The following is a 14,028-nucleotide window of genomic DNA, read 5'->3' on the forward strand; positions in this document are numbered from 1 at the left end:
CACAAGATTCAAAGTCCGGGAAATGCCAACTTCAACATTAAAAAAAAAAAAAAAAAGTATTTTTAAAATATCTGCTTAGCATCAATGTAATTCCATAATGGTATAAGAATTGGTGAAGACCTTTTATTATACATAACTCTAGAAAGTGAACAGTAACTCCTAGTTTAGTCACAGCAGGTCAAAGCATTTCTAGTTAGTTGCTAATCGGTGCCCTTTTGCAGAACTATCAGATTGGGCTGTGTTCTAAGCTAACTGTGTCTGCTGTAGCAGTGGCTTGCAAATTTGAGCTCACATCAGAACCACCTGGAGTGCTTGTTAAACCACAGATTACTGGTCCCTACCCCTAGAGTTTCTGATTCAGAGATATGGAGTGTGGGGTAGGAGATTTTTTATTTCAACCAGTTGCCAGGTGATGCCCATGGTGGTGGTCTGGGGACCACACCATTGCTCATCATCACAAAGAGTGATTCAGTGTGGACAGCACTCCAAAGATGTTTGGCTCTATCATTTGATTCCCATAAGATCCAGCTTCCTTCGGCTCCATACAAATGAAGCATCCTTGTGAGTACAGTGTTTGGCACTGTTGTGAATTTCAAGAAGGAAAAGATAGCCTTCCTGTCTTTGAGTAATTCATAATTTAATTAGCGAGGAAATGGAATATGCCAAATGAGTGTGGGGCAATATGAAAACTTGCCTGACCACACTGGAAAGTCTCAAGAAAAAAGAATGGAGAGTTAAGAGGTAGTAGTTATTCAAAGGCCTTTATGTAACTGGTTGAAGATGGTGAGCCACAGCCTTCTTGAGAAGGAGAGTAATATGAGAGCCCTGGTGTTGTAGGAAGTGGACTGTCAACGTACAGAATGATTTGTGGAGGACACAGCGGGAAGATCACACACGAGGCTACCAAGCCTCAGTGCTTTTATTTTTTTCATTGAAAACATAAAACATGACTTCATCCTTGTTATGGGGATGAAACAGCATTATGAATATAAAGTAATAGGTAACTATTGTTTGTCCATTAAATAAAATATCAGATGCTGATCACCATTGCCTAATACATAGGAAGCATTTAAAACATGCTAGCTCACTCCCTTCCACTTAAGAGGCCTTTATAATAATGTACATGTGAAAAAGTGGTAGGTAGAAATGGGAAGAAAAGGCAGAATCCAATACATATCAGAGGGAAAAGAACTATTTTGAGAACAACTGTAATGTTTAAACAATGGAAGAACATTAAAGTATGTTTTGATTCATTCAATAATGGACTGTTATAAAGATATTTAAAATCATGATTTTAAAGAGCATGCAATAGCTTAAGGATTAATGAGAAAAGGGTGGAAAACATTATATAATACATGATTTCAGCTATGTAAACTGTGAAGAAAAAATGGTATTTTACTAAATGTTTTGATTTTGTTAAAATATACTTTCAAAGGTTTAGGGTAAAAGTTGCCAAGGCATTGAAATGAAAGAGTGAATGACAGGAAGAATCAAATAAAATTTCATATTCAGGCCTGAAGACTCATTGGTCTGTATATTCCTTGACTATACATATATTATGTTTTTTCAATGTGACATTTTAGGTATTTACATTTTAGGTATTACTGTATTTACAAAATACTCACAGCCTTGTCCAAAAGAATTAAGGTAGATTTAGAGAGGAAGCCATTAACCCTTTTATCACCCATGGTTCCGAGCTCATTACTAATATTGATTAATGAATATCAATTTTTAATCCAAAAGTATCGTCATTAACTTTTGTTCACCATGAAAGACCTTTATGAGGCTTATTCTCTAGATGCAGAGAGACTACATAATAAACTGAAACCAAGTAATAGTACAAAAGCACACCTGATGAATCTGATGATTCTGGATACAAATATCAGAGGTAGGAGTGAGTACAGTGTACACTATCAATACTGTGAGGTGAAAGACTGTGTTATGAAGTCAGGTTAATAAATGAAGATTTGATGTCGATTATGATGCCTCTGATGATCAAAAAATTTGTGTTCTGTAGTATTGATTCATGTAGTAAATTGGAACTGAACCAAATGATATATTTTATAATTAGTTTGTCCTTTTAAAGTATAATGACAACATTAGGACTTGTGGCTTGATGTTGCCTTCTGAAGTTCTAGTAAAAAGGAGGTCAATGATGGTTCTAAATTACACCTCAGCAGAAAGTTGTGAGTATAAAATTTCTAGAGGAAGTGTTTTCGGAATTGGCTGGAGGAAGAGAAATGGTTTTGCTGATTCTGTCTAAAGAAATGTTCTGTTTACACTGAAAGTAGATTTGGGCTGGATAGGTCACATTTAACATTTCAGGCCATGAATGAAAACATCCCATGAACAAAAAATATTTTGGTATGGAAAAATATGTTTCAAGCTGCCTCTTTGCAATTTAAACCTCTAGGAATTACCTGAATTGGGAACAATAAGGTGACCCCCCAGCGAGTTGAAGCTGCCAAATGCGGTACAGGATGGATCAGTCTGCCTTGCTAGACTCTGGTTCTTCAGGTTGAGGGCTTCATTCTCCAACAACGACTGGGTCATCTGAGGGGACAGCTTGGATGTAAACTCAGAGAGGTCATCTTGGGGGGTGACAGCACCTGATGTGTTGTACACTTTGATTTTCAGGTTGGGCAGTGGATCCAGAATTGGAGAGTTGGTCATTGGGATTTTGTCTGAGACATCATGCAGGGCATAGACAGGTCCTCTGTACATGGCTGCAGCTGATGTGAGGTCTGGGGGTACCGCCAGCAGATCTGAGTCAGAAAGAGAAAATAATCCCATTGGCGTTCTCCATTCAGGCCAAACTACATTAGTCAGAATCCCCCTCACACTTTCTGAGCCAAAAGTAAAGGAGCTCAGCTAATATTGGAGGTGGATAGACAGGCTCTACTGAAAACAGGGCAATCAGATAACTACCAGCTATTTTATTATTGGCTATAAGTAAGTGGTCAAGCTCATTCTATAATTTGCTTTGACATCTACTCATTATGCCCAAGGTATTTAGCTCTTTCAACAGATTGGATTGAACAATGAGCCCTGCTAGGTGTCGATTAGCTATGGTTTCCCTGGTCTATCCTGGATTTGGGTTCATTGGTAAATTATTGTATTTAAAGCAATACAAGATATCTAGTCAAAGGAAGGTAAAAAGGAGACTCAAGAAATCAGTCAACCAGTCAGTGTATTCTTTTCAAATAGAAGTTAAAAAGTGACAGAGCAATCTGTCAGAAAAGAAAAAAAAGAGGATTTGTTTACCTTGTTAACTCTCATTTGTTATATAAATGACATCAATACAGTAATGAACAAAATTAACTCTAATTGCTGTCTTCATGGAGCTTACATTTTAGCTGAATGAGATGACCCTGAAGTCATTGATTTTGAAACTGCTTACATGCATAAGTAACAGGGTGTGAAGTGGAATGTCAACTGACCTTGTCTTGCTGCCTTGATGTTCACAGGTTGAAAGCCCCCATTGAGTGCTGAAGAGTCAATAATATCTGACTCAAAGTCACGATGATTCTTCCGATACACAAACAAGGCCACAACTACAGAGATCGCCAGGCAAACGATCACTGCTATCACAATCCCAACATAGAGAGCAACATCATCTGAATCAGGAGCAGCTAGAAGGAAGAGTGAAACACTGAACCAGCTGCTTATAGAAATTTCCCACAGTACACATATGTATTGCTATAATTTTTTCAGACATTTACTGCCTTTTTTTATAGGTTAATTTCAAATCTATTTCAAAAGCTATATAAAATGGCTGTGGCCTTGCAGTGGAAAATTATCTCTGATTTCTTTTCCTTTCTCACTCTGTATCTATCCACCCACTAATCTATCTTATAATTGGGCAGCATAACAGACCATTTATTGCTAGGCATATAAAGAAACTGGAACTAAAACCATCCCAACCCACAGGAAAAAAAAAAAGTTTATTACACATTTCAGGTGGAAAAGTTTGGAAGGGTTTTTGAATTCTCTGATAGTTCTTTAAAAACAGAAACACAAACACTGTTAGAAATATCTGGCAGGTTTTAAATCTGTATATTTATTGAACCAGAATATTTTCCTAAGTATCACTCCAAGTCATCAAATTACTTTCCATAGCACTGTCCTCATTTCCCCCTAAATCAATGGAGAGGTGGGTGGGAATGGTGTAACTAAGCAAAGCAAATATTAGGAGCAAACATATTAGATTTGAAAGGTGTGCGTTCAGAAGGCCCAGATCTGGGGGACAGAGGTTAATGCTGATAACCTTTTCTAAGTCCAGGGTTTGATACAGATGCAGTATTATCTCTGAGAACCCTGAGCTTCTCACGGTCCCCTGTCAGAGATTTACATTTGAGCTACTCATTACTAGAATAAAATGTAGCTCTCTTGTGCACTAAGGAAGATAAAGGCCTGGTTCAGTGATCAGAAAGGTCAGACTACCCCAAAAGGCAAATAAGCATTTGACCAACACAGCGTGTCAGTCAACTGAGGCCTTGTTTCTGGAACAGAATTCCTATAAATGCTGCATGTTGCCTTGGTGGCATAGAACATGCTTTCATCCAACTGGAAAAGGTGATAGAAGCTGATAATTAACACAAACAAATGAAATGAAACCTTTGTGGACCCTTTGACGTTTTTAAGTCTCTGGTTTTAGTTTTCTGTGATACACAAAAACATGTTCAGCAAAATTAATCAAAGCTGCTCCACTCACTGTAAAAGAGGTTGTTAAATTGGTACTTCAGGTGGTCTAGAACAACCTAGAATTTAATGGTCAGTGTTATATACATATGCATTTTTCAGGGAGAGAGAACTTTCAAATTTGTAGGTCCCATGACCTCCTAAAATGGGAGGAACCATGGTCCTGTCCTAAGACTCACAGCCACATGGTTTCCATGGTGAAATAAGTCATCATTTCATTTGCCAGTGGCTCACAAGATAACCCACACTCTAATATCATGCAATCTTTCACATATTAGCAGTGTAAATGAATTCTCTATTGGAAATTGCTCTATCTCTTTTAGCATTTTGTGTTTAAATGTAATGTATCCAAAAGAGGTTTGCTTTCTCTTAAAAATATTTTTCTTCCCAAAATTTCCAGAATATTCACTTTCTTAACAATCAAGTCAACATTAGCAGATTTTCTTCAGAAAACCAAGTTTTCTTGGTTGGGTGAGTGCTGCTTTCAAAGTGCTTGCTTCACTTTTCTGTTGGGTTTTATTCGAGGCACTGCTGCAGGATTCTGAACTCTGGTCAGAATATTATATCTAAATCCTTAACGTTTTACTTTGCCAGGCCATTATTACTTATTCAACATTCATGATTTCTAGCTCAATAGATCTGTCTTTTTTCAACCCTTTCCTTTTTAGTATTTGAACCCTGCCCTTTACTTATATCAGCATATTTCATGATATGTTTTGTCAGCTACTGGGACTCAGGCTTTGAATGGTAGACTGATAGATTTTAAAGCTGGCAGAGTCTTGAAATGACCCTTTCTTCTCTTCAGCAGCAAAAATCTAATTTATTTTTCATGTTAGAATATATTTGGCTCCTATTTCCTGTGTGCACATCTGTAATCTAAAGAAAGGTAAACTTGAACTAGGGGCAATAACGTTAAATGATTATTCAGCAACATAAAATCCAAACATCAAACTTACAAGAAAATCCATATTCATTCTGGGTTCTCTGTTCAGTTGAAATGGGATAAATGAAACCTTGAAAAGAAAAAAAAAATGAAACAAAAATGGGAACAAAATCAAATTAATGAGGGAAAGAAAATAGGAAGCATGAAAAATGGTTTAATTAAAAGGAAAAGAAACCTGTGGTCTTTTAAAATTCTGGTTCAGTACAGAATTATGATTTTGCATCTCCTGTCTGCTCTGGAGCCTCACTAAGAATTAATAAGCAGGCAGATTGAATTTTAGAGCAAAAACTGGTCTCGAGTCACTAACTTTGGAGTGCTTAAAGTCTTTCTTTTATTGAGCATAAACTCTAATGGATCTAATTTATTTCAGACATCAGGGGTCATTAGCATAAGGAAAATCTTTTTTCCTTATCCCTGCCATATGCTTTAATTCCCAGGACATATTCAGTAAGGCTCTAAACAGTTTTTTTTTCTTTTTTATTTAATCATAACAGCTTGCGCTTGGTCTAAGAGAACTAAAGAAGACCTGTCATCATTGGTCAAAGGTTAAGTACCCATTTACTGAGCTAAGCTGAGACCACCTCTCCCCCGCTCCATCTCAAATCTACTTTTTGGATTTTCTGTTGTTTCTTGCTCCCTTCATTTAATAGGAATCCAATAGGTTTGCCCAGGGACTGAACAGTTTGTCAATGCAATGGAAACTGGATGCTTTTTATTTGAAATCATTAGAAAATCAATAGGGCCTAGAGGTTATAAGGTTATTTATTTTAGGGCTTCAGAGAAATGGTGTATATCGGTAAAAATAAAAACTTCATCTCATAGAAAATGCAGAAATAGCACTAGCATTTTATGTCTCTTCCTTTTTAGTGTATTCTGAAGATGGAAACTAACAATAATAATGCAATATGGATAATGAGAATAATGTGAAGTAGAATAAGATAGGGAAAAGTCACTTAAAATATGTGCAACACAAACTTTTTGAAATGAAAAACCTATGGAAAGTTTTAAAGTATATCTTATAACTGGTAACCACAGTTCTCCAAGATTTACTATTCTGCTGCATATGAATTGATCAAATGATATAGAACCATCTGGATTAACCAAATGAAGATGACTAAGAAGCATGTGAATTAAACCTTCCTAGTAATACTCAAGGGTGAAAAACAGAGAAAAACTGCAAGATTCACAATTAATTGGTTCAAAATGAAAGGTCTATAAAGCTGTAATACTAAAAGCAGCTCTAAATCGTGCCTCACGTAGCACTTCCATAGTTTGCCGAACACTCAGTTCTTACAAGCTATTTACCTATTTGGGGGAACTAATTCTGGAGAAACATGCAGTGCTACCTTAATGAAAGAGAGCTTTGCTGTAGCACAGACAGGTTTGCTCTGAATTAATTTTTAATGCTTTATTTTAGAGCAATGATTGCAACCTCCTACTCAGTTTTATAAATATTATATTCCTTATTCCAGTTGTCTGAGTCCATGTATTAGGTTTGATTTTCATTTTTAAACACCACTGTCTGGTAATAAAATGTTTCCATTTGTATTCTGGGAACTCAATAAAAGGACATCTGGGACACATACAGGCTCTATTTTCAAAACCCAAAGACTTAACACAAAACAAGTTCACTGCTAGTAGAGGAGAAACAGATCACAATGCCATCCTCCTGAAAGTGACGATGTTAAATAGAGGAATGTCAAAAGACTTATTCTTGCAGGTCAGAGGGCAAGGAAATGAGTATAAAAGGCATATTTACAAATCCTATGATGCTCATCCTGAAACTTTTGGTAAGAATCAGCCTGGCGGGCCGGGCATGGTGGCTCACGTCTGTAATTCCAGCACTTTAAGAGGCTGAGGCAGGTGGATCGCCTGAGCTCGTGAGTATGAGACACTCTGGGCAACACGGTGAAAGCCTGTCTCTACCAAAAATACAAAAAATTAGCCAGGAGTGGTGGCACGTGCCTGTGATCCCGGCTACTCGGGAGGCTGAGGAAGGAGAGTCACTTGAGACTGGGAGGCAGAGATTGCAGTGAGCAGAGATTGTGCCACTGCACTCCAGCCTGGGTGATAGAGCGAGACTCTGTCTCAAAAAATAAAAAGAAAAGAATCAGCGTGGTCCTGCTTGAATAAGCAGAAAAGTCGCACCTGGCAAAAGGAAAGCCTATCTCCAGCTAGATATTATGTGGTCTGAAATTTCTCCCTGCAAAGCAGTTCTGAGTTTTTTATTCCTGCTTCCCACTAGAATGCCTGTTCTTGACAGGCCGACCAAGAATAGAGAATATAACTTTGTAATTTCAATTTGAATGTCAACTTTCACAAATTATGTAGATTTGAACTACTCAATGAATGTTTTGTGCCTTATGGTATTTATCTGAAACTTCAATCTCATTCCAGGTACAGAATTGGAATTCATTCATTCATTCATTCATCATCCATTTAGCAAATACTCTTCAACCTTATTATATTCTGGGTTCTGTTGTAGACATGGAGATACTTTCCTATTTTTACTGAAGTTTAACAGAAAATAAGCAAGTAAACAAAATAATAAGATCATTTCAAATAGTAAAAAAGTTCTTTTAAAAATAAACCAAAAGAATGTAATGTGACTTAGGGAATTGAGGAAGATTTTTTTTTTTTTTTTAATTGAGATAAAATTTGACCTGAAGCTTGAAAAAAAGATAGAATTTGCCAAGTGAAGATCAGGAGGCAAGTGCTTGATGAGAAACGACAATAAATACGAAAGTCCTGACAGACAGACAGAATGGTTAGAGGGTGGGGAGCAAGCGAGAAAAGAAAGGGAGGAGGTGGGGTCAGAGGACAGGCAGCACCAGGTCACGTCCTGGTGGGCCAGGATGAGGAGTCTCCCTCTGTCGCCCAGGCTGGAGTGCAATGGCGTGATCTTGGCTCACTGCAACCTCTGTCTCCTGGGTTCAAGCGATTCTCCTGTCTCAGCCTCCAGAGTGGCTGGGATTACAGGCATGAACCGCCACGTCTGGCTAATTTTGGTATTTTTACTAGAGACGGGGTTTCACCATGATGGTTAGACTTGTCTAGAAATCCTGGGCTCAAGCTATCTGCCCATCTCAGCCTCCCAAAATGCTGGGATTACAGGCGCGAGTCACTGCACCTGCCCTCCACAATGAGTTTTGATTTTATTCTAAGTGAAATCCAAATCCTGTGATCAAATGCCATTTTGAAAAAAAGTCACTTTGGTTTCTATATTTCTGGATTTTCACATGGAGCAAAGTGATAGGGTTTCATTTTTAAATATTTAAAATATTTTACAAAGTCTCACTTACTTTAGTTATTCCTCATAGGCAATTAGGACCAATCTGGCCAAACTCTTATTTTCCTACATGGGAAAATTTAAAACAGACCAACATTAAGTGTACTCACCACAGGTTCGACACTCCAATTTACTGTTATGGAAACACTGATAAAGAGTTTTGGAAGGTATCCCTGTAAAACTTTTTCCATCATTTTCAAAACACTTCTGCAACTACAGAAATAAAACATCACTTAGCAGGCTGGGAATCAGAGAAGAAGGGGATTACTGTTCCATCCTCTAAATGAGGGGAACACAGAATCACTTTCTGGAGTTTGTTTTTATGCTTCTCCATCTGATCCGTCTCTCACGGAACAACAGGGAACATTTTCTTCAGCTAATGAGGTGACCCTGCTGAGAGTAGTCCTAGCAATAATGAAAATAACATCTCCGGCAGAACACAGTGCAAAATAATTGTTTTTAGGTTGCTACCGACAGCCCTGGTTCAAAAGTTAGGGATTTCAGTTAACTTTCCTGCTACTTCAAAGTAAGGTGGACTAAAAAAAGCACCAGGCCATGGGCCAGTACACTGCTTTTCAGTCTCACGAACATCAGCTTGAATCCTCGCTCTGCCACTTAGCTGGGAGAGCGTGGCCAAACTACTTCACTTTTCTAAGCATCAGTTTTCTAATCTGTGTAAGGGGATATGAATACTTCTAGAGCTGTGGAAAGGATAAATGAGATTTGTAAGGTGCTGGTACATTGCCAGTAATCAAAAAATGACCAACAATGACATTGATATAATTATGATGCGCATTACTAAGGTACACTAAGATGCTGGGTCCTTAAGGTATTTTATTTGTAGAGTCAACATAGCCTATTATCTAATGAGTGATCTTAGGAAAGTCGTTTGAATTTCAGTTTCCCCAGTTATTACATAGACAAGGAGGCCCATTTTTCAGAGAAGCCATATGCAATGCTCTCTTCTAAGGACTCTTTCACTCTCTTCGTGTAAAAAGGCTTATGCCTGGCCTTTGTGGCTTCTGGCAAAAGATGTGGTGGTATGTTTCCAAAGCACATTTCAAGGCCAGAGTGCAAATTGATGGTAAAAAGGTATCTCAACCAAGAGTGATGCCATTTCTCAAGATGGTGTTTGGAAATGGGGTAGGGGTGGTGTTTTTTTTTTTTTTGGTTGTCATAAGGATTAGGGGGTTGTTTTTTGGCATTTGGTGAGTGAAGGCCAAGGATATTGAATGTCCTGCAATGAAAGATACAATCTTGCCATGAAAGGATGGCCCAGAACAAAATCCACCTCCCTTGATAACAACTTTCAAAATCACCTCTCTTCGACTGAGAAGGCAAGGACAGGCATGGCGTTCAGGGAAAGCCACGAGGCTTGTTACCCCTGGGGACAGTGTGGCCTCAGCAACTGCTTTTTCAAGAGCAGTGCTTTTTTAAGGGTAACTGCTTATAACCTATATCCACTTTTTTTTTTTTTAATGTATTTATTTATTTTGAGACAGGACCTTGCTCTGTCATGCAGACTGGAGTGCAGTGGCGTGATCATAGTTCACTGCAGCCCCCACCTCTTGGAATCAAGCAATCCTCCCATCTCAGCCTCCCAGGTAGCTGGGAAGACAGACCTGCACCAACAAACCCTGGCTATTTAAAAAAACTTTTTGTAGAGATGGGGCCTTGCTATGTCGCCCAGGCTGGTTTCGAACTCTTGGGCTCAAGTGATCCTCCCACTTTGGCTTCCCAAAGTGCTGGGATTGCAGGTGTGCGCCATCACACCCAGCTGCAATTTGTATTTTTAAAGAACATTTATTTTTTAAAGAATAGATTTTCCTGACCTGCAGGAATAGGGACTAAAGGAGATTCAATTTGGAGAAAACCTTTAAGTGAAGGAAAAATATTTGAAAACTGGAGCAAGAGCAGGCTATGTCTTAAACAGTTCATGCGATGCTCCTTTTACTTGAAGACCATCTCGTAATTGCTCAAAACATCATCTCAAGAGATTATCTCATTCAATCTTTTTCATATGAGGAGACAGAGTCTCAAAGGTGAGAAAGGATGTTTGCAAAGTTACCCAAAGTGTTGAAATTCTATCAACTAAAATTTGGGTCAATAAAACTGACGATGTATAATTTTGCATTGTCCAGCTCTGGGTGGCACCATTCATATTTGTGTTTACTGTAGATTTGGATTAATCATAGAACCATTTTCTGGCTGCTGGTAGTAAAATGACTTAGGGAACGAATGACTTTTTTCTAATTTGCACAAGGTCATCATTTAGACTACAGGTGAGGTTGCCCAAACTTTTTAGTGGTGTCCAACCGTTGTAAAAGATCAGAGCCCATGTCCAAGTATTGTAAAAAAGAAAGAGAGCAAGAGTAAAAGATCAGAGCCCATGTCCAAGCATTGTAAAAAAGAAAGAGAGCAAGAGAGCTTTCATTGGTGTTTACGCTGAAGGAAGTAATATCAAATTATCCCTAAGTACACAGCCAAGACCCAGTAACTGAGCAACAATATGCCTAAATGTAGCCTATTTGGTGGGTTTATATTTGAGAGTCTCAAGAACAATGCCAGAAACCAAATGTAAATCTTCATTTCCTCAATGAACAGCAACTACTTTTATTTTTCTAGCCTTTAAAAATTTTTTATTTCCATGCAATATGGATAGATAGCAAAAAATGATCATGGTTTTATTACTACATTTTTAAAAAATGATCATTCAAACTTTTTATGCCATAATACATACTCTCATAGAAATAATTATCAAGCAAATATTCTGATGTGAGAAATGTCATAACTTCTGAACATCATTAGCCAAGTTTAAATCCTCAAAACCAAGTCTATATTCTCACAAACTTGCAAACCCCCAGGATGTTGGAACAAAAATAGATCATTGATTGGCACTGCCTAATTTAACCCTTTGAACATAGAGTGGTAAAGGGATTTGTCTAACATTATAAAGCTGGTGAAACAGCAGAGCCAGGGTTGGATCCCAGCCCTCAGGCTACACCTCCATTGTCCTTCTTAAGTACTATGTGAGCAATTATTAGTAGATTCAAATGAGGAGAGATAAGGAAATGACAGAAGAGGGCTTGGTAGGCCCCTGGCTTAATTTATCGTTCAGTGATTGCATGAGATAACCCTGCTGATTTGGATTGTAAAATATCTCTCCATTTGAAACATTATCATTTATAGTCATGACATTTATAAAGCTAAAGAGAGCATAGAGAGGTTGTCTCCCTTAAATGAAAAAATCTTCCAAACAATGTTTTCTGTTTCAAGTGTGGGGCAAGCAAAGAGGTGTACCAAACCTTGGCATTTCCACTCTAATGTAACTGGAGAGCCTTGCTAGAATGATGTAGCTGTTAATACATGCTAATCCATTGCATTTGGCATAAAACCCTGTAAGTAAATATTTAAAGGAGAAACATTGTTTCCCTCAAAAATGATGCCATGTAGAAAAAGGGAATAAACATCAATAATTGGAAGAGCTCTACATGTGAGAAGAAAATCCCATTTTTTGTTGTTGTTGTTGTTGTTTATTACACTTTGAGTTCTGGGATACATGTGTAGGATGTGCAAGTTTGTTACATAGGTATACACGTGCCATGGTGGTTTGCTGCACCCATGAACCCGTCATCTACATTAGATATTTCTCCTAATGCTGTCCCTCCCCTAGCCCCAGACCTTCCAACAGACTCCAGTGTTTGATGTTCCCCTCCCTGTGTCCATGTGTTCTCATTGTTCAACTTCCACCTATGAGTGAGAACATGCGGTGTTTGGTTTTCTGTTTCTGAGTTAGTTTGCTGAGAATGATGGTTTCCGGCTTCATCCATGTATCTGAAAAAAACATGAACTCATCCTTTTTATGGCTGCATAGTATTTCATGGTGTATATGTGCCACATTTTCCTTATGCAGTCTATCACTGATGGGCATTTGGATTGGTTCCAAGTCTTTGTTATTGTTAACAGTGCTGCAATAAACATACGTGTGCACGTGTTCTATCATATCTATCATAGAATGATTTACACTCCTTTGTGTATACACCCAGTAATGGGATGGCTGGGTCAAATGGTATTTCTGGTTCTAGATCCTTGAGGAATCACCACACTGTCTTCCATAATGGTTGAACTAATTTACACTCCCACCAGCAGTGTCAAAGCATTCCCATTTCTCTATATCCTCCCCAGAATCTGTTGTTTCCTGACTTTTGTTTTTGCTTTTGTTTTTTTTTTTGAGATGGAATTTCACTCTCATTGCCCAGGCTGGAGTGCAGTGGCATGATCTCAGCTCACTGCAACCTCTGCCTCCTGGGTTCAAGCGATTCTCCTGCCTCAGTCTCCTGAGTAGCTGGGATTACAGGCATCTGCCACCATGCCAAACTAATTTTTTGTATTTTATGTAGAGATGGGGTTTCACCATGTTGCCAGGCTGGTCTAGAACTCCTGACCTCACGTGATCCACCTGCCTTGGCCTCCCAAAGTTCTGGGATTACAGATGTGAGCCCCTGCACCCAGCCTCTTTACTGACTTTTTAATGATCACCATTCTAAGTGGTGTGAGATGGTATCTCATTATAGTTTTGATTTGCATTTCTTTAATGACCAGTGCTGATGAGCTTTTTTATGTTTGTTGGCTGCGTGAATGTCTTCTTTTGAGAAATGTCTGTTCTTATCCTTTGCCCACTTTTGATGGGGTTGTTTTTTTCTTATAAATTTGTTTTCAAGTTCCTTGTAGATTATGGATATTAGCCCTTTGTCAGATGGATAGATTGCAAAAATGTTCTCCCATTCTGTAGGTTGCCTGTTCACTCTGATGGTAGTTTATTTTGCTGTGCAGAAGCTCTTTAGTTTATTTAGATCCCATTTGTAAATTTTGGCTTTTGTTGCCATTGCTTTTGATGTTTTAGTCATGAAGTCTTTGCTCATGCCTATGTCCTGAATGGTATTACCTAGGTTATCTTCTAGGGTTTCTATGGTTTTAGGTCTTATATTTAAGTCTTTAATCCATCTTGAGTTAATTTTTGTATAAGGTGTAAGGAAGGGGTACAGTTTCCATTTTCTGCATATGGCTAGCCAGTTTTACCAACACCATTTATTAA

General features: G+C 38.2%; 1 protein-coding gene across 2 annotated transcripts in view; it reads right to left on the reverse strand.

Moving 5' to 3' along the window:
* UNC5C (unc-5 netrin receptor C) overlaps positions 1-14,028 on the reverse strand; it is a 381,402-nt gene that overhangs the window by 47,662 nt on the left and 319,712 nt on the right. The window contains exons 8-10 of one of the 2 annotated variants that reach the window (XM_009207211.4): positions 5,658-5,714; positions 3,441-3,632; positions 2,421-2,765 (exon numbers count right to left, since the gene is read on the reverse strand). In XM_009207211.4, coding sequence (XP_009205475.2) covers positions 2,421-2,765; positions 3,441-3,632; positions 5,658-5,714 — 594 coding nt within the window. The remainder of the gene's footprint in view (positions 1-2,420; positions 2,766-3,440; positions 3,633-5,657; positions 5,715-14,028) is intronic. The other variant, XM_003898984.5, reaches the window with a different exon arrangement.

The sequence above is a fragment of the Papio anubis genome, chromosome 3 (genome assembly GCF_008728515.1).
Source record: "Papio anubis isolate 15944 chromosome 3, Panubis1.0, whole genome shotgun sequence".
NCBI classification, from domain to species: domain Eukaryota; kingdom Metazoa; phylum Chordata; class Mammalia; order Primates; family Cercopithecidae; genus Papio; species Papio anubis.